Source organism: Ranitomeya variabilis, chromosome 5 (assembly GCF_051348905.1).
Source record: "Ranitomeya variabilis isolate aRanVar5 chromosome 5, aRanVar5.hap1, whole genome shotgun sequence".
Taxonomy (NCBI): Eukaryota; Metazoa; Chordata; class Amphibia; order Anura; family Dendrobatidae; genus Ranitomeya; species Ranitomeya variabilis.
The window spans coordinates 135,672,530-135,697,651 of NC_135236.1; the positions used below are offsets into that span (position 1 = coordinate 135,672,530).

General features: G+C 49.6%; 1 protein-coding gene across 5 annotated transcripts in view; it reads right to left on the reverse strand.

Moving 5' to 3' along the window:
• Positions 1-25,122, reverse strand: part of CERS3 (ceramide synthase 3) — a 198,604-nt gene that overhangs the window by 75,192 nt on the left and 98,290 nt on the right. For 4 of the 5 annotated variants that reach the window (XM_077263362.1, XM_077263363.1, XM_077263361.1 and 1 more), the window contains one exon: positions 7,655-7,831. In XM_077263362.1, coding sequence (XP_077119477.1) covers positions 7,655-7,830 — 176 coding nt within the window. In that variant the 5' untranslated portion in view covers position 7,831. Of the gene's footprint in view, positions 1-7,654; positions 7,832-11,977; positions 12,083-25,122 lie in introns of those variants that run through there. The other variant, XM_077263360.1, reaches the window with a different exon arrangement.

Sequence of the window (25,122 nt, forward strand, 5' to 3'; positions counted from 1 at the left end):
ATCGGCAGCCTATTAACCTTTCGGTGTAATCGTGTAACAAGCATTTTTATAAACAAATTATATGTCTGATCATGCAGCTTTAGAAACATAGCCGTCGGCCATATCAAGCCGCAAGTATGGTTAAGTAGGTAAATGATCAGATTTCCGTTAAGTTATGAATGTGCCTTAAAGGGTGGTTTTGGTTTTTTTTGTTTTTTTAATACTGCCTGTAGTCTAAAAATCCCTCTAAGCTAACAAAGCCATGCCTTCAGATCCTTACTGGCTAAGTTCTTAGATATTATTGTGGTTCCGGCTCCCATAATTGGATCTCTATGTTCAGTGCTCAGTGTGCTGTCCTCCAGTGCTGCCCATGTGACCACAATAAACTACATTTCCCACAAGCACCTGCTTCTGCTCCAGACTCTGCTCTCCCATGCACAGATAATAATTAGCTACTCCCCGACCTGCTCCAGTGATCTGCTAATGGCCCCTGGCCAGCGCTGACAGCAGGGAACATGGTGATGGGCATACTTTCTAATATTATATCAACAGGGGTGTAACTACAACAGGTGCAGGGGATGCAATCGCACCCGGGCCCTGGAGCCTAGGGGGCCCTAAAAGTCCCTTTGGCCTATAGAAAAAGATTGCTATTAAAGATTTAAAATATTTGGGGGCCCCCTGGAGCTTTCACATCGGGGGCCCATGAGTTTCAAGTTACGCCACTGCATATCAACATATCAACAGTGTATAATTCTTATCTGTCTTTACCACTCTAATCCATCCATGTTCAAATCCTCTAATTCTGTATATGTCATACATATATTTCTCCTGTGCTTCATCTCCTAGCTCTAAAACCTGTCTATGGTGCCCATTGTATCCAATCACTTTGCAATTTTCAATTGTATTTATAGGAGGCCTCCATTATTGCAGACGCTGCATCACCCGCTATAAAATAGCCGGCACCTACTGAGCATGTGTAACCTGCCATGACAGACCTACAGGACGTATTCATGGGTGGGCAGCAGGTAGGCAAAAGCCTCCGACATGCGGGGTTTCAGGGAGCACTTCTGGAAATTCATTGCATTTGACAAATATATTTATTTCAGGATTTTAAGCCACTAGTCTATGATTGCCATTGTGGGTTTAACCCTTTAATGTAAATTGACCCTAGTGGAGCTGCTATATAAAGTATACAAGTTTTAGTCTAGAATCAACGGTTACAGCTTAAATTGTTCTTCTTCTACACCAAAGTGTATTAAAAAAAAAAAAAAAAAAAAAAAAAAAAACTTGAGGCCAAGGACTCCCCACCATATCACAATTCAAGGGAAAAACAAATTAAATTCAGAAGTACAAAAAGATTATTAAATAGCACTTTTGTTAACAAAAAAAAAAAAATACAGACAGCCAACTCATGGCAACGCTGATCACCTAGCCAGACCCAGGGTTTCGCCTCCTTCCGGGGCGTGGAGAAGCTGGCATCGGTGCAGAGAACCTGAGTCGGTCAGGTGATCAGCATTGCCATGTGTTGGCAGTTTGTGTATATTTTTATCAGGGCTTTTAAATATTATTTTTGTTAGTATAACCAATAAACCACTTTTATACTTGTCAACTGGTGGCTCTACACTAAACATCTTCTCACCAGACAGATAACATCATATGAAATCGTAGGAAAAAGTAAGCTCAGTTTGATTTGGAAATTGGGTGGGACTTGATTGATCTGTCCGTTGCGAGTGTGATGCGAGAAACTCTCACCAATACCCGGCACTGCCGCCGGCACTCAGACTGGAGCGTGCGGCTCCATGTATTTCTATGCAGCTGAATGCTCTGGTTCCGAGTGCCGGCGGCAGTGCCGGGTATTGATGAGAGAGACTCGCACATCACACTCGCAAGTGTGACCCCGGCCTAATGGAGGCTTTTTGCAGACCTTTACCTGGTTAACACTGAACTTGTGTTTCCCGTGATATGGTGGAGAGATATTGACCTTACTCAGCCCCAAGTTTTTAGATAAACCTTGGTATAGAAGTGCTACAAATTTTTGATGTGACTTAAAGGGAATCTGTCAGTAGGATCAACTCTCCTAAGCAGTCTATATGGGCATGCAGGTCATAGGAAGCTGAATAAAAGAATATCTTGATATTTGCGATCAGATGTCTTATTCCAGAGAAATCTACATTTTTCTTATATGTAAATGAGCTATTAATTTCTATGGGCCGGACACTGGTCTGCATGAAAATCTGCCTCCAGAGATTATTGTAAATTAAAGGGAGCCTTACCAGTGTGAGGCATGTAATGACCGACACTTTGGTCTCATAATCATACACAGCTCTGCAGTGAGATCAGAGCTAACACGGTACAGCAGAAGTGAAGTCTGTGTCATCACACACATTTGCAGCAACTCTTGTCCCCTCACAGTGCTATCAGCTCTGCGGTACTGTCCTTCCCCCACATTGGCTGTCTAGGAGATGGAAGCCGAAGTACTAAGAAAGGACTGCAGCTGGAAATGTGTTTGTAGTGAGACAAACTTCACTTCTGCTGTACTGTGTTGCCTCTGGTCTCACTGCAGAGCTGTGTGTGACTATGAGAGCAGACTGTCAGTTATTACATGTCTCACACTGGTAACACCCAATTTCATTTAAAATAAACTCTGGAGGCAAACTCTCAGAGATATCTATGTCCGGCCCATAGATCTTAGCAGCTCACTTACATTCAAGAAAAATATGGATTTATCTAGACCAAGACATCCGATCACAGATATCATATTCAGCTTCCTATGACCTGCATGCCCATATAGATGGCTTAGGAGGGTTGATCCTATGACAGATTCCCCTTAAGATACCTATTCACCTTAGACAACTGTCAGCCAAACATTTTAAATAGCTGACAGCCATCTCTGTCTGGTACCCCATAGACCAGAAGTACGGTAACTTGTAGGTTGACTATTCCCCCAGTCCAGTACATCAGCTCTTGTGCTGAGCCAGGTCCAGATCACAACATTTGATGCAACATCTAAGGTGGCCTGCTGATCCGGATGGTATTGGTGGGTTTGGGTGACTTATCTAATGTGCATAGGTGCATGGCCATAATCCAGAGAAAAGTGTCAGAGTGGCCCATAATAACCTGTAAGATCACAGCTCTGATTTTCTATTAAGGACAACCTCCCAAGACTCTTTCTTGGACCCCTATATGGATGATGGGCATGGTACCACTGTAGGCATGACTGTGAATGATGGGGTGATGAGCTCACCTACAGACAAACTTTGTTTTTTCACATTTGAGTAATGTAACAAGTGTAATGTGAAAACATCATGAAATCCCCTCCACTGTGCTGCAACATCTGGCCGCTGCGGGTTGGACGCTGCAGATGTACGCAGCGTCCAACCCACAGCATTTACTGACTGTTGAAACATACCCTTAAGGGTATCAGAAGTTTCATGTGGGGGTCCAGACACCGATCAGAGACCCATCAGTGATAAAAGTAAACGGGCTGATGCTCATTACTAGGCACAGGTACGAGGTGCTAATAAATAATGTAATGATAATTGTCTGGGGCCCCATCATCAGGATAGTCCATCAATGTCTTAGCACTTTTAAGTTGTTGACAATAAGTTAAATGTTATTATCATCGTTATTATTGGCATCACTCTCCTCCCAACCATTGTACAGTATGGCAGACATAGAGACCCCCTACAAGCTAGTAAGATCCACTTTACAGATCTATCTTCCTATGTATAAAGTAAGCAGATTCCCAGCAACTCAAGTTTTCTTTTGTATTACGTGCGGTCCTTGGCAGGGACCATTATCTGTTATCCCACCTGGCGAATGACTACATTGTAGTGTTCAGATCGTCCTGCCACCGCTGCACTTCTGCAAGGAAGTCACAGAATCTTAAGCTGTGGATGGTTTTGATGTTTGTGAGGCTTAACGCCTGGGTCTAGGAATCCAGGCTGCATTCTGTCACCTCCCAGGCACACGGCCTGTGCGAGACTTGCTGCTGCAGATGTAGGCCACATTCTGCAGGAGTACAGAGCAGGCCTGATGTGTCTACAGGGTAGATTCCTGCCCCATCCTACAGATACAGGCCCTTCTACAGCTGCACACAAGGCCTGATCTGCCAGAGCTGAAAGATAGGAATAGAACAGCCGCCCACTCATCTGCTGGAGCCTGCTCATTACATGCCATGAATCAGGCCTTTATATACCCGCCCGCTGGTGCCCCCTCCTGCCGTCACTCACACTCAACAAGTGGCTGACATCATACTGTCCTATCTCGTGTACTACAACAAGGATGTGATCAAATTACAACTCTCAACTGCCATTAAACTACTACTCCCAACATCTCTAATAGTACAGAGTATATGTCTGTGTATTTTGAGTCATCCTGATGTATAGGGGTGTGTGCGTTTACATTTACTGCATTGACCGTGTATATAGATTGTATGTGCACTGTATATAGCATGAAGAATGTCTGTAGTATGCGTATGTGCAGGAGCGCACGGGTGCACGGGCAGGAGCGCACGGGTGCACGGGCAGGAGCGCACGGGTGCACGGGCAGGAGCGCACGGGCAGGAGGGCACGGGTGCACGGGTGAACGGGCAGGAGCGCACGGGTGCATGCATGTGTAGTATAGATATGTCTGTAAGACTATATGGGTGTGTAGTATATACAGAACCTGTGTATAATATTTATATACTTTGCAGTGAATGAGTTTAGATGTATTATATAGGTGTTAGACTGTGTCATATGATTCCGGGTTATTCTGCAGTGTATGTTTATTTTGAGTGTGTTGTATATAGTTGTGTGTGGGAGTTTTCAGTGTTTAATTGTAGTGAGTAGTGTACAGTGTAGAGAAGTCTGAGTCTGTATACAGGAGTGTGTTGTACTGTAATACACAGGTACAATGTATACACATGTATCAAAGTTTACCTTAATGCAGATAACAAAGAACTTTGCTACATCTGTATGTACAGTGTCCAGATACTGAAGGTTTACAGCATATAGGTGTGCGCGTGTTGTAACGTAGTGTGTATTGAAAATATAGAAAACATCCATCCAATGTATATAAACACTTGTAGAGAATTGTGTGTGGGAGTGTGTTTTACTGTAGTATATACAATATTTATATTCTTTGTAGAGAGTCTAGTGTGATTTATATATGGCGCAGCGTGGAGCCTGTGTGTATAAATATATTTATACATACACACATATAATATTTGGTGTGTAGTATACAGGAGGTGTGGGGGTGTTTATAGATTAACATATATATTAGATTTACATAAATATCTATATACGCCCGCACATCTCTGTATACTACAGTCACTATATATGTTTATACACATACCTGTGTATAATACTAAATACCCCATAAAATGTGTTTGTGTGTGATCTAGCAACTAGTGTGCAAAGAAAAAAAATGGGCAACCAATGGGGTTGTGGTGTGTGTGTGTGTGTGTTACTGTACATGTTTGTAGGGTGTGTGTGTGTAGAGTATGACAATGTTATGTGTTTGTATTGTGTGACTGTAGACGCCTGTAGGGTCCGTCTGCTGCAGGGTGTGTGACTGTACACGCCTGTAGGGTCCGTCTGCTGCAGGGTGTGTGTGACTGTACACGCCTGTAAGGTCCGTCTGCTGTAGGGTGTGTGACTGTACACGCCTGTAGGGTCCGTCTGCTGCAGGGTGTGTGTGACTGTACACGCCTGTAGGGTCCGTCTGCTGTAGGGTGTGTGTGACTGTACACGCCTGTAGGGTCCGTCTGCTGCAGGGTGTGTGTGACTGTACACGCCTGTAGGGTCCGTCTGCTGTAGGGTGTGTGTGACTGTACACGCCTGTAGGGTCCGTCTGCTGCAGGGTGTGTGTGACTGTACACGCCTGTAGGGTCCGTCTGCTGTAGGGGGTGTGTGACTGTACACGCCTGTAGGGTCCGTCTGCTGTAGGGGGTGTGTGACTGTACACGCCTGTAGGGTCCGTCTGCTGTAGGGGGTGTGTGACTGTATATGAAGGTGGGGTCTGCTGTAGGGTGTGTGACTGTACGTGTCTGTAGGGTGTGTGATTGTATATGACTGTAGGGTCTGCTGTAGGGATGAGTGTGACTGTACACGCCTGTAGGGTCCGTCTGCTGCAGGGTGTGTGTGACTGTACACGCCTGTAGGGTCCGTCTGCTGTAGGGGGTGTGTGACTGTACACGCCTGTAGGGTCCGTCTGCTGTAGGGGGTGTGTGACTGTATATGACTGTAGGGTCTGCTGTAGGGGATGAGTGTGACTGTACACGTCTGTAGGGTCTGCTGTAGGCGGTGTATGACTACAAGTCTGTAAGGTGTGTTACAGTACACGTGTGTAGGGTGTGTGACTGTACACGTCTATAGGGTCTGCTGTAGGGTGTGTGTGACTGTATATGTCTTTAGGGTGCGTGTGACTACACATCCGCAGGGTGTGTGACTGTACACGTCTGTAGGATCTGCTGTAGTGTGTCTGACTGTACACATCTGTAGGGTCGGTGTGACTTTATGTCTGTAGGGTTTGCTGTAGGGTGTGTGTGACTGTACACGTCTGTAGGGTTTGCTGTAGGGTGTGTGTCACTGTACACGTCTGTAAGGTTTGCTGTAGGGTGTGTGTGACTGTACCCGTCTGTAGGGTCTGCTGTAGGGGTGTGTGTGCCTGTACACGTCTGTAGGGTCTGCTGTAGGGTGTGTGTCACTGTACACGTCTGTAGGGTCAGCTGTAGGGTGTGTGTCACTGTACCTGTCTGTAGGGTCTGCTGTAGGGTGTGTGTGTGCCTGTACACGTCTGTAGGGTCTGCTGTAGGGTGTGTGTCACTGTACCCGTCTGTAGGGTCTGCTGTAGGGTGTGTGTCACTGTACACGTCTGTAGGGTCAGCTGTAGGGTGTGTGTCACTGTACCTGTCTGTAGGGTCTGCTGTAGGGTGTGTGTGCCTGTACACGTCTGTAGGGTCTGCTGTAGGGTGTGTGTCACTGTACACGTCTGTAGGGTCTGCTGTAGGGTGTGTGTGTCACTGTACACGTCTGTAGGGTCTGCTGTAGGGTGTGTGCCTGTACCCGTCTGTAGGGTCTGCTGTAGGGTGTGTGTGACTGCACACGTCTGTAGGGTCTGCTGTAGGGTGTGTGTGACTGCACACGTCTGTAGGGTCTGCTGTAGGGTGTGTGTGTCACTGTACACATCTGTAGGGTCTGCTGTAGGGTGTGTGTCACTGTACACATCTGTAGGGTCTGCTGTAGGGTGTGTGCCTGTACCCGTCTGTAGGGTCTGCTGTAGGGTGTGTGTGCCTGTACCCGTCTGTAGGGTCAGCTGTAGGGTGTGTGTCACTGTATACGTCTGTAGGGTCTGCTGTAGGGTGTGTGTCACTGTATACGTCTGTAGGGTCTGCTGTAGGGTGTGTGTGACTGTACACGTCTGTAGGGTCTGCTGTAGGGTGTGTGTCACTGTACACGTCTGTTGGGAGTCTGCTGTAGGGTGTGTGTGCCTGTACCCGTCTGTAGGGTCTGCTGTAGGGTGTGTGCCTGTACCCGTCTGTAGGGTCTGCTGTAGGGTGTGTGTGCCTGTACCCGTCTGTAGGGTGTGTGGGTGTGTGTGTGTGTCACTGTACACGTCTGTAGGGTCTGCTGTAGGGTGTGTGTGCCTGTACCCGTCTGTAGGGTGGGCGTCTTCGTGCAGGGGCACTTACCTCTCGAAGCCATATCTGAGCAGCGTGAAGAGCAGGGCGAGCGGGAGGGTGATGAGGAGCTGAGACGTGGACGCCGCGCCGGTCCCCTCGCTGTTCTGGAAGTCGTCCCAGGTGTAGTTACAGGGCAGCCAGATCCGCTCCCACCAGAACCAGTCGCTCAGGGTCCGCAGCGCCATCCTGCAGGGAGAGGCACAGGTTAGCGGCTGCACTCTTCCCCGGGGCAGCTACAAGACGCGTCCTGTGACTGGTACACTGCGCCGCCGCCGCTGCACGGAGGGGAAGTGATTCATTCTTCTGCTGCCGCTGGGATGTGTTCTCTCGCTTTCCCCCTCTCTTCACCACTTTTTTTTTCTTTTTTTTTTTTTTTTGTACTTTCGCAGCTTTATGAGAAGAGAGGGGGCTGTGTCCCGGCCAAGAGGATGTCGATGGCATGTGCTGGGCTGCACTGCCACTCCTCCAGCACTGGCACCCAGGGGCAGCACACTGGCACCCACCTGTGGATCGCCACATGTAGTAGGATCAGGGAGAGCCTCAGGTAGCCCACCACAACACGTACTAAGGTGGCACGTTATGTCACAAGGGGACTGGCTGTGTCACCAGGTAACAGGCGGGCTGGGCAGGGGGGCAAATGGTGTGCCCGGTGCTGGCGGCCGCGTCCTGTATGACAGTGTACTTGTCTGTCACTAGCAGGAGGGAGAAGGGGAGCACAGGGCCGGCAGGAGGGAGAAGGGGAGCACAGGGCCGGCAGGAGGGAGAAGGGGAGCACAGGGCCGGCCGGAGGGAGAAGGTGAGCACAGGGCCGGCAGGAGGGAGAAGGGGAGCACAGGGCCGGCAGGAGGGAGAAGGGGAGCACAGGGCCGGCAGGAGGGAGAAGGGGAGCACAGGGCCGGCAGGAGGGAGAAGGGGAGCACAGGGCCGGCAGGAGGGAGAAGGGGAGCACAGGACCGGCAGGAGGGAGAAGGGGAGCACAGGGCCGGCAGGAGGGAGAAGGGGAGCACGGGGCCGGCAGGAGGGAGAAGGGGAGCACGGGGCCGGCAGGAGGGAGAAGGGGAGCACAGGGCCGGCAGGAGGGAGAAGGGGAGCACAGGGCCGGCAGGAGGGAGAAGGGGAGCACAGGGCCGGCCGGAGGGAGAAGGGGAGCACGGGGCCGGCAGGAGGGAGAAGGGGAGCACAGGGCCGGCAGGAGGGAGAAGGGAAGCACGGGGCCGGCCGGAGGGAGAAGGGGAGCACGGGGCCGGCAGGAGGGAGAAGGGGAGCACAGGGCCGGCAGGAGGGAGAAGGGGAGCACAGGGCCGGCAGGAGGGAGAAGGGGAGCACAGGGACGGCAGGAGGGAGAGGGGGAGCACAGGGCCGGCAGGAGGGAGAAGGGGAGCACAGGGCCGGCAGGAGGGAGAAGGGGAGCACAGGGCCGGCAGGAGGGAGAAGGGGAGCACAGGGACGGCAGGAGGGAGAGGGGGAGCACAGGGCCGGCAGGAGGGAGAAGGGGAGCACAGGGCCGGCAGGAGGGAGAAGGGGAGCACAGGGCCGGCAGGAGGGAGAAGGGGAGCACAGGACCGGCAGGAGGGAGAAGGGGAGCACAGGGCCGGCAGGAGGGAGAGGGGGAGCACAGGGCCGGCAGGAGGGAGAAGGGGAGCACAGGGCCGGCAGGAGGGAGAGGGGGAGCACAGGGCCGGCAGGAGGGAGAAGGGGAGCACAGGGCCGGCAGGAGGGAGAAGGTGAGCACAAGGCCAGCAGGAGGGAGAAGGGGAGCACAGGACCGGCAGGAAGGAGAAGGTGAGCACAGGGCCGGCAGGAGGGAGAAGGGGAGCACAGGGCCGGCAGGAGGGAGAAGGGGAGCACAGGATCGGCAGGAGGGAGAAGGGGAGCACAGGGCCGGCAGGAGGGAGATGGTGAGCACAGGGCCGGTAGGAGAGAGATGGTGAGCACAGGGCCGGCAGGAGGGAGAAGGGGAGCACAGGGCCGGCAGGAGGGAGGTGGTGAGCACAGGGCCGGCAGGAAAGAGGTGAGCACAGGGCCGGCAGGAGGGAGAAGGTGAGCACAGGGCCGGCCGGAGGGAGAAGGGGAGCACAGGGCCGGCAGGAGGGAGAAGGGGAGCACAGGGCCGGCAGGAGGGAGAAGGGGAGCACAGGGCCGGCCGGAGGGAGAAGGGGAGCAAAGGGCCGGCAGGAGGGAGAAGGGGAGCGCAGGGCCGGCAGGAGGGAGAAGGGGAGCGCAGGGCCGGCAGGAGGGAGAAGGGGAGCACAGGGCCGGCAGGAGGGAGATGGTGAGCACAGGGCCGGCAGGAGGGAGATGGTGAGCACAGGGCCGGTAGGAGAGAGATGGTGAGCTCAGGGCCGGCAGGAGGGAGAAGGGGAGCACAGGGCCGGCAGGAGGGAGAAGGTGAGCACAGGGCCGGCAGGAAAGAGGTGAGCACAGGGCCGGCAGGAGGGAGAAGGTGAGCACAGGGCCGGCAGGAGGGAGAAGGGGAGCACAGGGCCGGCAGGAGGGAGAAGGGGAGCACAGGACCGGCAGGAGGGAGAAGGGGAGCGCAGGGCCGGCAGGAGGGAGAAGGGGAGCGCAGGGCCGGCCGGAGGGAGAAGGGGAGCGCAGGGCCGGCAGGAGGGAGAAGGGGAGCGCAGGGCCGGCAGGAGGGAGAAGGGGAGCGCAGGGCCGGCAGGAGGGAGAAGGGGAGCACAGGGCCGGCAGGAGGGAGATGGTGAGCACAGGGCCGGCAGGAGGGAGAAGGGGAGCACAGGGCCGGCAGGAGGGAGAAGGGGAGCACAGGGCCGGCAGGAGGGAGATGGTGAGCACAGGGCCGGCAGGAGGGAGAAGGGGAGCACAGGGCCGGCAGGAGGGAGAAGGGGAGCACAGGGCCGGCAGGAGGGAGAAGGGGAGCACAGGACCGGCAGGAGGGAGAAGGGGAGCACAGGGCCGGCAGGAGGGAGAAGGGGAGCACAGGACCGGCAGGAAGGAGAAGGGGAGCACAGGGCCGGCAGGAGGGAGAAGGGGAGCACAGGGCCGGCAGGAGGGAGAAGGGGAGCACAGGGCCGGAAGGAGGGAGAAGGTGAGCACAGGGCCGGCAGGAGGGAGAAGGGGAGCACAGGACCGGCAGGAAGGAGAAGGGGAGCACAGGGCCGGCAGGAGGGAGAAGGGGAGCACAGGGCCGGCAGGAGGGAGAAGGTGAGCACAGGGCCGGCCGGAGGGAGAAGGGGAGCACAGGGCCGGCAGGAGGGAGAAGGGGAGGACAGGGCCGGCAGGAGGGAGAAGGGGAGCACAGGGCCGGCCGGAGGGAGAAGGGGAGCAAAGGGCCGGCAGGAGGGAGAAGGGGAGCGCAGGGCCGGCAGGAGGGAGAAGGGGAGCGCAGGGCCGGCAGGAGGGAGAAGGGGAGCACAGGGCCGGCAGGAGGGAGATGGTGAGCACAGGGCCGGCAGGAGGGAGAAGGGGAGCACAGGGCCGGCAGGAGGGAGATGGTGAGCACAGGGCCGGCAGGAGGGAGAAGGGGAGCACAGGGCCGGCAGGAGGGAGAAGGGGAGCACAGGGCCGGCAGGAGGGAGAAGGGGAGCACAGGACCGGCAGGAGGGAGAAGGGGAGCACAGGGCCGGCAGGAGGGAGAGGGGGAGCACAGGGCCGGCAGGAGGGAGAAGGGGAGCACAGGGCCGGCAGGAGGGAGAAGGGGAGCACAGGGCCGGCAGGAGGGAGAAGGTGAGCACAGGGCCGGCAGGAGGGAGAAGGGGAGCACAGGACCGGCAGGAAGGAGAAGGTGAGCACAGGGCCGGCAGGAGGGAGAAGGGGAGCACAGGGCCGGCAGGAGGGAGAAGGGGAGCACAGGACCGGCAGGAGGGAGAAGGGGAGCACGGGGCCGGCAGGAGGGAGAAGGGGAGCACAGGGCCGGCAGGAGGGAGATGGTGAGCACAGGGCCGGTAGGAGAGAGATGGTGAGCACAGGGCCGGCAGGAGGGAGAAGGGGAGCACAGGGCCGGCAGGAGGGAGAAGGTGAGCACAGGGCCGGCAGGAAAGAGGTGAGCACAGGGCCGGCAGGAGGGAGAAGGGGAGCACAGGGCCGGCAGGAGGGAGAAGGGGAGCACAGGGCCGGCAGGAGGGAGAAGGGGAGCACAGGGCCGGCAGGAGGGAGAAGGGGAGCACAGGGCCGGCAGGAGGGAGAAGGGGGAGCACAGGGCCGGCAGGAGGGAGATGGTGAGCACAGGGCCGGTAGGAGAGTGATGGTGAGCACAGGGCCGGCAGGAGGGAGAAGGTGAGCACAGGGCCGGCAGGAGAGAGAACGGGAGCACAGGGCCGGTAGGAGAGAGAACGGGAGCACAGGGCCGGAGTGGCACGGTAACCTTACATGCAACACATTCTGACCTCAGGCCAGAAGGGGGAGCTCTACACCCGACTTGAGGGGAGCTGCTCTCTGGTCGGGAGGATGAGTCCGTTGCTAGGCAGTTTCTAGGCAGACAGTTGGTAGCAGACGGTGAAGGAGCACAGAGGTACTTAGGAGCTAGAGAAAGACGGCTACTGGGCCTCTCTAAGCTGAGCGCAGAAACTGGGTACCGAGGCTGAGGGGGACTACAAACCCCACGGCAGAACCGGAGGGCAGGAAACTAAAAGGGACTTTGCCCACATTATACCTGAGGTACAGCAGCAATCAGAGTCCAGAGTCACCCTGAACAGAGACCCCAAAGAGACTGCTCAAGTTGCCTACAGTGCAGGTACTGTCCCTGGACAGGGGAAGAAAGAGGGCCTTGTTAGAGCGCTACAGGAAACAAGGGACTGCAGACCAGCGCATAGTGGAAGGCTCCCAAACTGACCTGTCAAGAGGATTCCCACCTGTAAAGACTGCAACTATGTCCTCCAATTATTTGCGGCATTCACCATCCCTGCCAAATACATTGGGGACACCGCTTCACCTGTGGGAAGCGACACCATCTTTGCTGCAGCACCATCTCCCCCAGAGGACCCCTTTAGGCAGTGTCGGTCACCTCTGACCGAGAACCACAGGTGGCGTCACAAAGTTTCCTTATTTCCACAACCCCTTTAAAGACCGTCCCTTTTACTTGGGGGCCCAGGGCCATGGACCGGGTCGCTGCCACAGTGACCACCCCTTTAATTGCGACTGGACCCGGTGCCGAATGCCCCACGGCCCTGTCAAGCGACTCACCGGCAGGAGGGAGAAGGTGAGCACAGGGCCGGCAGGAGCTCTCCGGTAATCCCCTAGTGAGGAGCTGACAGGACCAGGCCCACCACTCTGTATGTTCACAGCGGGGTCCGCACTATCTGAGGCACAGTCTAATGTATAGCAGCACACAGATCAGGTCACTGCTGTCGGTGGGGTCTTCAGCCCCGGCGTCACCGATCTGTATGTGAGGTCCGTCTGTAGCAATCACTCAGGCAGGAGCATGCAGCACTGACTGACCCCCAGCCTACAGGACATCCTCTATATAGCCATATATTATAACCTGTGAGGTCCTGTAGCCAGGAGCAGTCAGTCCATATAACATTGTATGTGTACACATTGTTGTATACCATCTGATGTCTGTAGCCACAATATTGCATATACTAATCTGTATACTGGCTGTGCTATGCCCAAATATCAGATTGTCAGTGGTGTAACCCAAGTCCTATGGGCCCCAATGCAAAATTTGGACCAGCATGTTGGTCATGAACCCCTGTAATAATTTTATCCGTCCTGCCCCTATCCTGTAATACTATCCCCACTCTGGGCCCTGTATGCAATAATGTTCCCATCCTGTAATAATATCCCCGCTCTGGGCCCTCTATGTAATAACATCCCCAGTCCTGTAATAATGGCTCTCATCCTGAAATAATGTTCTCTGTCCTAGCCCTATCCTGAAATAATATCCCCGCTCTGGGCCCTGTTTGTAACAATTTCTCCATCCTGTAATAATACCCTGTATTTATTTATTTTACTCATTTATATAGCGCCATTAATTCCACAGCGCTTTAGGCTATGTGCACACGTAGGAAATGTGGTGCAGAATTTTCTGCACTAAATCTGCATCTCCTGGCAGAATCCGCAGGTGCAGATTTCCTGCAGTTTTTGTGTGTTTTTGTTGCTGATTTTGTGCAGTTTTTGTGCAGATTTTACCGCTGCAGATTTTTATCATGGAGGGGTGCAGAAGCGCCGTAGAACTGCACAAAAGAAGTGACATGCACTTCTTTTAAATCTGCAGCAATTCCGCCCAGCTTTTTTTTTTACCATTGATTTACATTGTACTGTAAATCACAGTGCGGAACTGCACCTTTTCTGCACAGAAAATTTTTTTTATTGTTTTATTTTGAATGGGGCGAAAGGGAGGTGGTTTGATTTTTTTTTTTTTTTTTCTTTTCATATTTTTAGAAACATTTTTTTTTTTACTTTTGGCATGCTTCAATAGCCTCCATGGGCCCTCATAGCAGTCTGGCATCAATAACCGTAGAGGTCTCAAAGAGACCTCTGGTTGTCATGCCGAATCACCGATGACCCCCGATCATGTGACGGGGGTCACCGATGCGCGCATTTCCGGCCCAATGGCCGGAAGCGCTTGTTAAATGCCCCTGTCAGAGTTTGACAGCGGCATTTAACTAGTTAATAGGCGTGGGTGGATCGCGATTCCACCCGCGCCTATTGCGGGCACAAGTCAGCTGTTCAAAACAGCTGACATGTCCCAGCTTTGATGCGGGCTCAGTCTTGATATATTAGGGCTCATACCCACCTGCGAGAAACACGTCCATACCCGGTGCTGCTGCCAGCACTCCGGAGCGGAGCGTGCAGCTCCATGTATTCCTATGCTGCCGCCCGCTCCCCTCCTTAGTATTAACATGCGAGACTCATCCGAGTTTCTCGCAGGTGAGTATGAGCCCTTAAGCTGACTTTAATGTTGAATTTCATAGTGTAAACACCATAGGATGGGTCACTGCTCATGGGCCACTGCTGTGTGCTTGCCCTCCAGGCCAAAAATTGCCAGCCAGCCTCTGCTGGGTCCATGGACCCATCTGCGCTGTAGGTCGCTCAGAGTATGTGCACACCTTATCAGACCCCTCAAGTACCGCACAAGACACACCTGAAAGACTCTGCCTATTCTTATCTATATAAGGCTATGTGCCCACGTTCAGGATTGTTTGCAGAATTTTCCTGAACAAAGCCGGACTCCTTTCGCAGGAAATCCGCTCGCACTTTTTTTCGTGTTTCTTCCGGAGCGTCCCAATACAATAATATAGCGGCAAATCCGCAGATTTTCCGCAAAATTAATGAACATGCTGCATTTTTTTCCGCAATGCGTTTTTTTGCGCAAAAGCATGGGCACAAAAATAGCGGAATGCATTAAAATAATGGGATGCTTAATGTAAGCGGTTTTTAAGCGTTTTTGCAGCGGAAAACCGCCGCAAAAAACGCCAGAAATCCGGAACGTGGGCACATAGCCTGAAAGCCACATTCCTGCTCTTACGTTCATTGTTTTCAGCATTTTTCTTCCATTTCAGGTTTTGAAAAACGATGGTGGGAAACAGAAAATGCGTGTGACTTTGCAGCAGCTCCTGATGGAAAACACCACAAACTAGGCGCTGTCCAATCCCAGAGCTGCAAATAACGCCTCAGGAAAGAAATCCGGCAGCACGGATGACAGGGGCCAATACAAGTCTATGGGTCTGTGAAAAACGTACAGCACACGGATGCGTCGTGCCGGCCATGTTCAACATGGCAAAGTATAGGAGAAGCCTTGTAGTTTATCTGTCCGTGAAAAACACTGATGACCAAACACTAATTGTAAAAACGGACACACCGATGACACATACACACACACATGACACCGGTGACACATACCGATGAGACAAACACTGATGACACACTGGGCACAAACTGATGCAAAACACTGATGACACCACAACCATTTTTTCAGGTATGTGTTTATACACAGACGTGTGAATGAGGCCTATCTATCATCCTTTAATAACTACTGCCTCAGTGAACATTGCATTATGACAAGACAAAGGCACAGACTGCTGGTGAATATTCTGATGGCTACAGATAACAGTGGAAAATCTTTTATTAATTAGTACGACACTAAGTGTCAGTTTTTCCTTTAAGGGTATGTTCCCACAATCTGGAGTTGCTGCAGGTTGGACGCTGCGTATTTATGCAGCAACAAACCCGCAGCGGCCAGATGTTACAGCATAGTGGAGGGGATTTTAAAAAAATCCCATGCCCACTCTGCGTGCACAGACGCCTGCGGCTTCCCTGAGGAGACAGACAGTGCGGTGCGTCTTTCAAGACTTCAGCATGTCTATTTCTCTTGCAGAGGCACAAGTCTCCACAAGAGAAATGTCACCCATACAATGTATTGGATGCGGTGATTCCGCACGAAGGCGGCGCTTTGGACACAGCGAACATACACTGCATCCAAAGCGCTGCCAGTTCCGGATCGTGGGCACCCGGCCTTAGCCTACGATCCCACGATGAGGTTTTGGTGAATTTTTGATGTTGCAGAATTTCTGCACTTATTAAGTAATTTAGCTTACTTCATTTAGGTTTTTTACATGCGTTTTTTTAGCTTTTTTTTTTGAGGCAGAGAAAATATGCAGTGTCAAAAACTCCTTATGTGCCACGTTAGGGAGATCCATTCCTTATTAGGCCACGTTCACATTCAGTATTTTACCCCAGGATTTGTAAGCCAAAACCAGGAGTGGGTGATAAATGCAGAAGTGGTAACTTGTTTCTTTTCCTCTGATTGTTCCACTGCTTGGTTTTAGCTTACAAATACTGATGTAAAATACTGACCAAATACTACAGGTCCTTCTCAAAAAATTAGCATATAGTGTTAAATTTCATTATTTACCATAATGTAATGATTACAATTAAACTTTCATATATTATAGATTCATTATCCACCAACTGAAATTTGTCAGGTCTTTTATTGTTTTAATACTGATGATTTTGGCATACAACTCCTGATAACCCAAAAAACCTGTCTCAATAAATTAGCATATCAAGAAAAGGTTCTCTAAACGACCTATTACCCTAATCTTCTGAATCAACTAATTAACTCTAAACACATGCAAAAGATACCTGAGGCTTTTAAAAACTCCCTGCCTGGTTCATTACTCAAAACCCCCATCATGGGTAAGACTAGCGACCTGACAGATGTCAAGAAGGCCATCATTGACACCCTCAAGCAAGAGGGTAAGACTCAGAAAGAAATTTCTCAACAAATAGGCTGTTCCCAGAGTGCTGTATCAAGGCACCTCAATGGTAAGTCTGTTGGAAGGAAACAATGTGGCCGAAAACGCTGTACAACGAGAAGAGGTGACCGGACCCTGAGGAAGATTGTGGAGAAGGACCGATTCCAGACCTTGGGGAACCTGAGGAAGCAGTGGACTGAGTCTGATGTGGAAACATCCAGAGCCACCGTGCACAGGCGTGTGCAGGAAATGGGCTACAGGTGCCGCATTCCCCAGGTAAAGCCACTTTTGAACCATAAACAGCGGCAGAAGCGCCTGACCTGGGCTACAGAGAAGCAGCACTGGACTGTTGCTAAGTCATTCGGAAATCAAGGTGCCAGAGTCTGGAGGAAGACTGGGGAGAAGGAAATGCCAAAATGCCTGAAGTCCAGTGTCAAGTACCCACAGTCAGTGATGGTGTGGGGTGCCATGTCAGCTGCTGGTGTTGGTCCACTGTGTTTCATCAAGGGCAGGGTCAATGCAGCTAGCTATCAGGAGATTTTGGAGCACTTCATGCTTCCATCGGCTGAAATGCTTTATGGAGATGAAGATTTCATTTTTCAGCACGACCTGGCACCTGCTCACAGTGCCAAAACCACTGGTAAATGGTTTACTGACCATGGTATTACTGTGCTCAATTGGCCTGCCAACTCTCCTGACCTGAACCCCATAGAGAATCTGTGGGATATTGTGAAGAGAAAGTTGAGAGACGCAAGACCCAACACTCTGGATGAGCTTAAGGCCGCTATTGAAGCATCCTGGGCCTCCATAACATCTCAGCAGTGTCACAGGCTGATTGCCTCCATGCCACGCCGCATTGAAGCAGTCATTTCTGCCAAAGGATTCCCGACCAAGTATTGAGTGCATAACTGAACATTATTATTTGATGGTTTTTTTGTTTGTTATTAAAAAACACTTTTATTTGATTGGCCGGGTGAAATATGCTAATTTATTGAGACAGGTTTTTTGGGTTATCAGGAGTTGTAGGCCAAAATCATCAGTATTAAAACAATAAAAGACCTGACAAATTTCAGTTGGTGGATAATGAATCTATAATATATGAAAGTTTAATTGTAATCATTACATTATGGTAAATAATGAAATTTAACACTATATGCTAATTTTTTGAGAAGGACCTGTAAACATGTGCTTGCGGTCTAAGCTATAAAGGAGGATCAGAGCAGTGATGGTAAAAGTGTGTTGTCAGTCATCCTAAGGCTAGGTGCAGATGAGCGGGCATTTTGTCATCCGAGAAAATCGGATCAATTATGCTAATTACCCTCGGATCAAACTATAATCAGAGTGTGATCCAATTCTCTCGAATGATGTAGAAAAAAAGTTCTCGATTGTCTCCATTCTGCCAATCTGTGGAAAATCAGACTGCACTTTGAATCAGGGCTACCATCCAAGAACAATTGAAAACCAGATCACAAAAACCACCAGAGTATCAAGGAATCACCTGCTACATTACAAAGCTAAAGAAGAAAATAACCGGGTACCTCTAGTACTGTAGCTACCTACAATCCAAATCTGGAGGTACTATGGGGAGCTGCACGGAAATTACAACCTTTACTACAAAAAGACGACGACCTTTGACACACTTAGTGCAGGAATGAATGTCGCATGGATTTATGTCTTTTTACATCAATTAAGGAATTTGCACTTCAGACCATGTGGGGTCATCATAACAGAACCAGACCCCAATCAGAGGACAATAAAACATTCACTCCTAATGTAGGAACTTTCCAATGTTTATGGACACAACTGTTTATCTCTTATCACTCTCCCATAATGACAGTTCTGTACTGTGTTGTGTATAAATATGTGATTCTTAAGAATTTCTATTAGTCTATGCCTGATGAAGAGGCCTGAGTAGTCTCGAAAGCTTGCAATTTGTTACCATCTTTTCAGTTAGCCATTAAAAGGTATCAACCACTGAGGACTCTCAATTCTAAATATTTTAGTGTCTATGGAAATGCATTGGTACGCAAGGACATGCGTATGCATGCGTTTGATACGTATGCGTACTTTAGACTGCGCATGTGCAGGAAATGATGTTTCCACCTCCACCATGTGCATAAACAATTTAAACGCATGCACACGCAGCGTTTTTTGGGGGGGCATCATGCGTAAGATGATGCGGAGGCGAAAGCATGCTTTTGCATGCATTTTGGCATGTGTTTGTGCATGCAGATGATACCCTGCGCACAGAAATGCTAATGTGAACCTAGCCTTAGTCTGTTTCAGTAGCTCCACAATCATGGGGAAGACTGCCACTGCTATATAATCACAAAACATGCTACTAGAAACATACTTAGTCATAAATATCCTGAAACAAAGCGTGCTGGCTGGACCCTTTTCTGACTTCTGTGAGCTCGATACCGGTAACAATGCGTTCCAGCATGCAGTGCACCCAGCAGGCACTCGGAAGTTCCATTTGCAATAAGGGGCAGAGCAAACACGTGCGCCAAGCGCCTTCAACTTTAGATATGTTGTCATCCATCTCTGTGACGTAGTAACACTCTACTGGGTGAACAAAACAAGAGTTTTTTGCTACTGTGCCTTAGACACGCCCCCAGAAGAAGCATAGGCGAAACGGCATCAGGTGTGGGGAGGACACGGCTCCTGCTGTTCACGTCTGATGGTTCTTAGTCAGGTATTTAACCCCTTAGTGACAGATCCAATTTGGTACTTAATGACCAAGCCAATTTTTACAATTCTGACCACTGTCACTTCATGAATTTATAACTCTGGAATGCTTCAACAGATCCCACTGATTCTGAGATTGTTTTTTCGTGGCATATTGTACTTCATGTTAGTGGTAAAACTTCTTCAATATGACTTGCGTTTATTTATGAAAAAAACGGAAATATGGTGAAAATTTAGCAGTTTTCAAAATCTGAATTTTTATGCCCTTAAATCAGAGAGTGGTGTCACACAAAGTACTTAATAAATAACATTTCCCACATGTCTACTTTACATCAGCACAATTTTGGAAACAATTTTTTTTTATTTTGTTAGGATGTTATAAGGGTTAAAAGTTGACAAGCGATTTCTCATTTTTCCAACAACATTTACAAAACCATTTTTTTAAGGGACCACATCACATTTGAAGTGACTTTGGAGGGGTCAATATAACAGAAAATACCAAAAGTGACACCATTCTAAAAACTGCACCCATCAAGGTGCGCAGAACCACATTCAAGAAGTTTATTAACTCTTCAGGTGCTTCATGAGAACTAAAGCAATGTGGAAGGAAAAAATGAATATTTTACTTTTTCACAAAAAATTTACTTTGGAACCAATTTTTTGTTTATTTTCACAAGGGTATCAGGAGAAAATGAACCGCAAAATTTGTTGTGCAATTTCTCCTGAGTACACAGATACCCAGTATGTGGGGGAAGCCACTGTTTGGGTGCATGGCAGGGCTCAGAAGGGAGGGAGCACCATTTGACAAATTTGAACTCAAAATTGGGTGGAATAAATGGAGGCACCATGCCGCGTTTGGAGACCCCCTGATGTACCTAAACAGTGGAAACCCCCCCAATTCTAACTCCAACCCTAACCTCAACACACCCCTAATCCCAACCCTAACCACAAACCTAACCCTAGCCCTAACTATAACCCAACTCACTTTAGCCCAACTCTAACCCTAATGGAAAAATGGAAATAAATTATTTTTTATTTTATTATTTTTCCCTAACTAAGTGGGTGACAAAGGGGGGTTTTATTTACTATTTTTTTATTTTGATCACTGTAGGAGAGAGAAATTATATGGGAAATCTAACTTTTTTTCTTTTGCGGTCGCCGTTATACCGTTAATAACGGCGATCGCAACACCGGGTCGGTAAAAAACAACCCGAATCATGTTCTCTGGGGTCTCGGCTACCCCCGATAGCTGAGACCCTGGAGAAATTCCAACTCTGGGGGGGCGCTATACCCATTAACCTCAGCGCCATTTGGCTGAAGTACCCTTAACTGCTGCCATTAAAAGGCGTATCGGCGGTCGTTAAGGGTTTAAACATTTATTGTTTATCACTTGGGCTCAGCTGTATACTATCCTTTTCCACTTACAGGCTGCTTTACCTATTATTTGGTTTTTGTGCGCTTTATATAGAGGCAGTATAGATTCCGGATACTGCATCATCAATATATATGGGTTTTTTTTCCTGTGTTTTAGGGTACGTGTCCACCTTCAGGATGGCCGGCGGTTTGGACGGAGCAGCAAATCCGCTCCACCCCCTTCTGTGACGTGATGATGCCGGATGTGTTCATTGCACACATCCGGCATCCTCGCACCCCACACATAGGGCCCTGTGTTTTACCTTGCGGCGGCGCAGCGTCGCTGCAAGGTAAACGGACATGCTGCGATCTTAAAAGATGCGCCACATGTCCGGAATCGCAGGGCCGCCGGGTGCGTGTTACCACGCATAGTGGAGGCGGGATTTCATAACATCCCCTCCACTGTGCTGTAACATCTGGACGCTGCGTGTTTGACGCTGCGGCTCTGCGCAGCGTCAAACACGCAGCGTTTCCTGAACGTGGAAACATACCCTAAGGAGCAAAAAATGGACCTGCAGACACAAAGTTTTCCAATGATTGTTTTTTTAGCAGGAACTGAGAGGAACCAACTGAAATCCTAAAAAAAATATCAAAACTTTTCAAAAACTTTGAGGTTCTGCTCAGTTTTTCTATAAAAAAATAAAATTTGGTGTGCACTTGGCCGCTGAGCAGAACATCCGACTTTTTGAGGAGGATTTAGAGAATTTCCTCTCCGTTTCCACTTCAAGAAGACACCGTGTGCACATAAGCTACATGCACATGGTGTCACTTAGATTATGGTGCAGCAGCTGGCTTTTCTCAGGTGACACTACTAGCGGTCTTGCCATCGTTTTTGCAGTGGCTCTGCTGGCAGCCTTTTTCTTCCTTCCTTCCTGTAAGGCCAGTCTCACGTCCAGATAATTCCGGTACCGGAGTTGTCCGTGTGCTCACGTGTCACATCAGTGTGGCACACATGCGGCAGCCGTGTGCCGCCTGAGGACCACACGGACCGTGCAGGAGAGAGCGCTACAGTAAGCGCTGTCCGCCCTGTGTGTGGTGCTGAAGGCGGTATTCATCTCTTGTCCCCTGCAGGAGAGAAGAGATGAAAAATCAAGTTTTTGTTGTTTTTTTTTTTGTTAAAAATAAAGTTTGGGGGTCACCTCCCGCCTCCCATCCCCGTGCGCCCGCCCGCTTGCAGAGAACCACTCACCCAGCTCCCGCGATGTCTCCTCTCAGCGCCGGCAGCCTGTCCTGTGTGAGCGGTCACGTGGTACTGCTCATTACAGTGATGAATATTCATCACTAATGAGCGGTACCACGTAACCTGCAGGGGACAAGATATGAATGCCGCCTTCAGCACCACACACAGGGGGGACAGCGCTTACTGTAGCGCTGTCTCTCCTGCGGGCGGTATGTGCATACGGAGGAGAGTGCACACTTGTCTCCGTGTGCACGTGTGCGGGGCGCTTTGCGTACCGTGCTGCCCGAGAAAAACGGACATGTCTCCACACACGGTCTGTGAAAACACGGAGACATGTGCATAGACTCATTCATTTAAATGGGTCTACGTGTGTCAGTGTCTCCGGTATGTGAGAAAACTCACTACACGTACCGGAGACACTGACGTGTGAAAGAGGCCTAAGAGAGGGATCAACTTCCAAGTGGAAGCTGCCAAAAGAATGAACATGTTGCTTACTTTAACTGCTTCAGGGTTTCAAACTCCACAAAGAAAAAACTGAAAACATTCTTGTGGTATGTGCACACAACGCCTGGAAACCGCCTGAAAAAGGGCCACAACAATGAATATAATGCACAGCAATGTAAAAACTTTACTGTGACTTTTTTAAATGTTTTGAATGTTTGAAACCTTGAAGAAATAAAAACAAGTATCGTGTTTAGTCTATTGGAGCCTTTCCGCTCAGTTTCTGCTCCAAAAACTCCATGTGCACATACCTTTAGGGTACCGTCACACATTGAAATTTCCATCGCTACGACGTTACGATTCGTGACGTTCTAGCGATATCGTTACGATATCGCAGTGTCTGACACGCAGCAGCGATCAGGGATCCTGCTGAGAATCGTACGTCGTAGCAGATCGTATGGAACTTTCTTTCGTCACTTGATCACCCGCTGACATCGCTGGATCGTTGTGTGTGACAGCGATCCAGCGATGTCTTCGCTTGTAACCAGGGTAAACATCGGGTAACTAAGCGCAGGGCCGCGCTTAGTAACCCGATGTTTACCCTGGTTACAAGCGTAAACGTAAAAAAACAAACCGTACATGCTCACCCGTCGGTGTCCTTCAGGTCCCTTGCCGTCTGCTTCCTGCTCTGAGTGCCGGCCGGAAAGTGAGAGCAGATCACAGCGGTGCTGCGATCTGCTCTCACTGTACGGCTGCACTCAGAGCAGGAAGCAGACGGCAAGGGACCTGAAGGACACCGACGGGTGAGTATGTACGGTTTGTTTTTTTACGTTTACGCTTGTAACCAGGGTAAACATCGGGTTACTAAGCGCGGCCCTGCGCTTAGTTACCCGATGTTTACCCTGGTTACCCGGGGACTTCGGCATCGCTCCAGCGCCGTGATTGCAACGTGTGACCGCAGTCTACGACGCTGGAGCGATATTCATACGATCGCTGCGACGTCACGGATCGTGCCATCGCAGCGATGAAAATTTCAATGTGTGACGGTACCCTTAGGGTGCATTTGCACTGACCAAATATTGGGTATCAGTGTATTGTTCCTGATAATCAGCCCATGTAAACAGGCTGCCAATCACCTGATGTCATTTTTAAGCTTGTGCAAACAGGACATGTGCTGCTGAGAACAATGACAGTCTATGCACATGAAAAAATCAGTCTGCTTCTTAATTTTTTTTTTTCTCACCTTCTTCGAAATGCCATAACTTTTAATTTTTTCTATGGATATAGCTTCTGGTACTATATTAATTTGCTGATGGTGTTTCTGGCATTGTATTCATGTAGTGATGGGGTTTCTGGTGATGTATTCATGTACTGATGGAGTTTCTGGTGATGTATTCATGTACTGATGGGAGTTTCTGGTGATGTATTCTTGTACTGATGGGAGTTTTTGGTGATGTATTCATGTACTTATGGTGTGTCTTGTGAAGTATTTCTGTACTAGGCTGCACATTGGCTCAGTCATTATTATTATTTATTTATATAGCACCATTAATTCCATGGTGCTGTACATGAGAAAGGGTTACATACATTAGCACTATAGCCTTCTAATCCCATCAAGAACAACATCTGCATGGAGTATTTATGTTCTATCCATGTTTGTGTGGGTTTCCTCTGGTTTCCTTCTATACTCCAAAGACATGCAGATAGGGAATTAGATTGTCAGACCCAACTGTCCCAATGATGATGATGCCTATAAAGAGCTGTAGAAATAAGGGCGCTATATAAGTGAGTAAAATAAAGAAAGATCTAACCACATGAGGACAAGTTATAGTTTTAAATGACACTGTTCATTTTACCATATAATCTATTCACTATCTGTCCTTCAGGAATAGTTTTCAGCAAGGCTCCATATTATCAAAGGCAGAATTACAATGACACGTACTCCTGTGACTACTTTCTTCTGTGATATACCATTATTATGCTGCAGATGCTGTATGTGATTCTTGGCTCCATATTAGAATATATGGGGCCACAAAAAAAGCAGAAATCATCATGTGACCTAATTATGGTGACTTCTGTGTGAAAGTTGGACATTTCTAGTATAGTAGATGTTTCCACTTATCACTAAAGTAGATCTCTACATCCACAGGCTGCCTCCCCATGTAGTAACATCTTCATATGTTATTTAATTATCCTGTCAAGATGTCAAAATGTAGTAATACAGGTTTTACTAATTATTTATGCTTCTAGAAAAGATTAACAACATCCAATATGACTGCCCTGTCCACTCCCACATAGGTTGTCACTCAGCATTATAAGATTTGTGAATGGCAAATATGCCTGCTAAGCAGGATTATGGTGCAGATCTGTTACCATAATCTGGGAAAGCTGGGTGACAATGCAGTTAGAGGTTGCAGTTGCAGCTATCCTAGTTGTCACTTGACTTTCCAAGGAGTGGATAAACCTAAGATGTGAGTTTTACACAACATCACGCAGTATGGACACTTGTGTGTAGTTCATTCCTTTGATTTCATAGCCTAGTTTCTCTTGTCCTTTAAAGACAAAACATCAATTACAACACAGTGGTATATCTC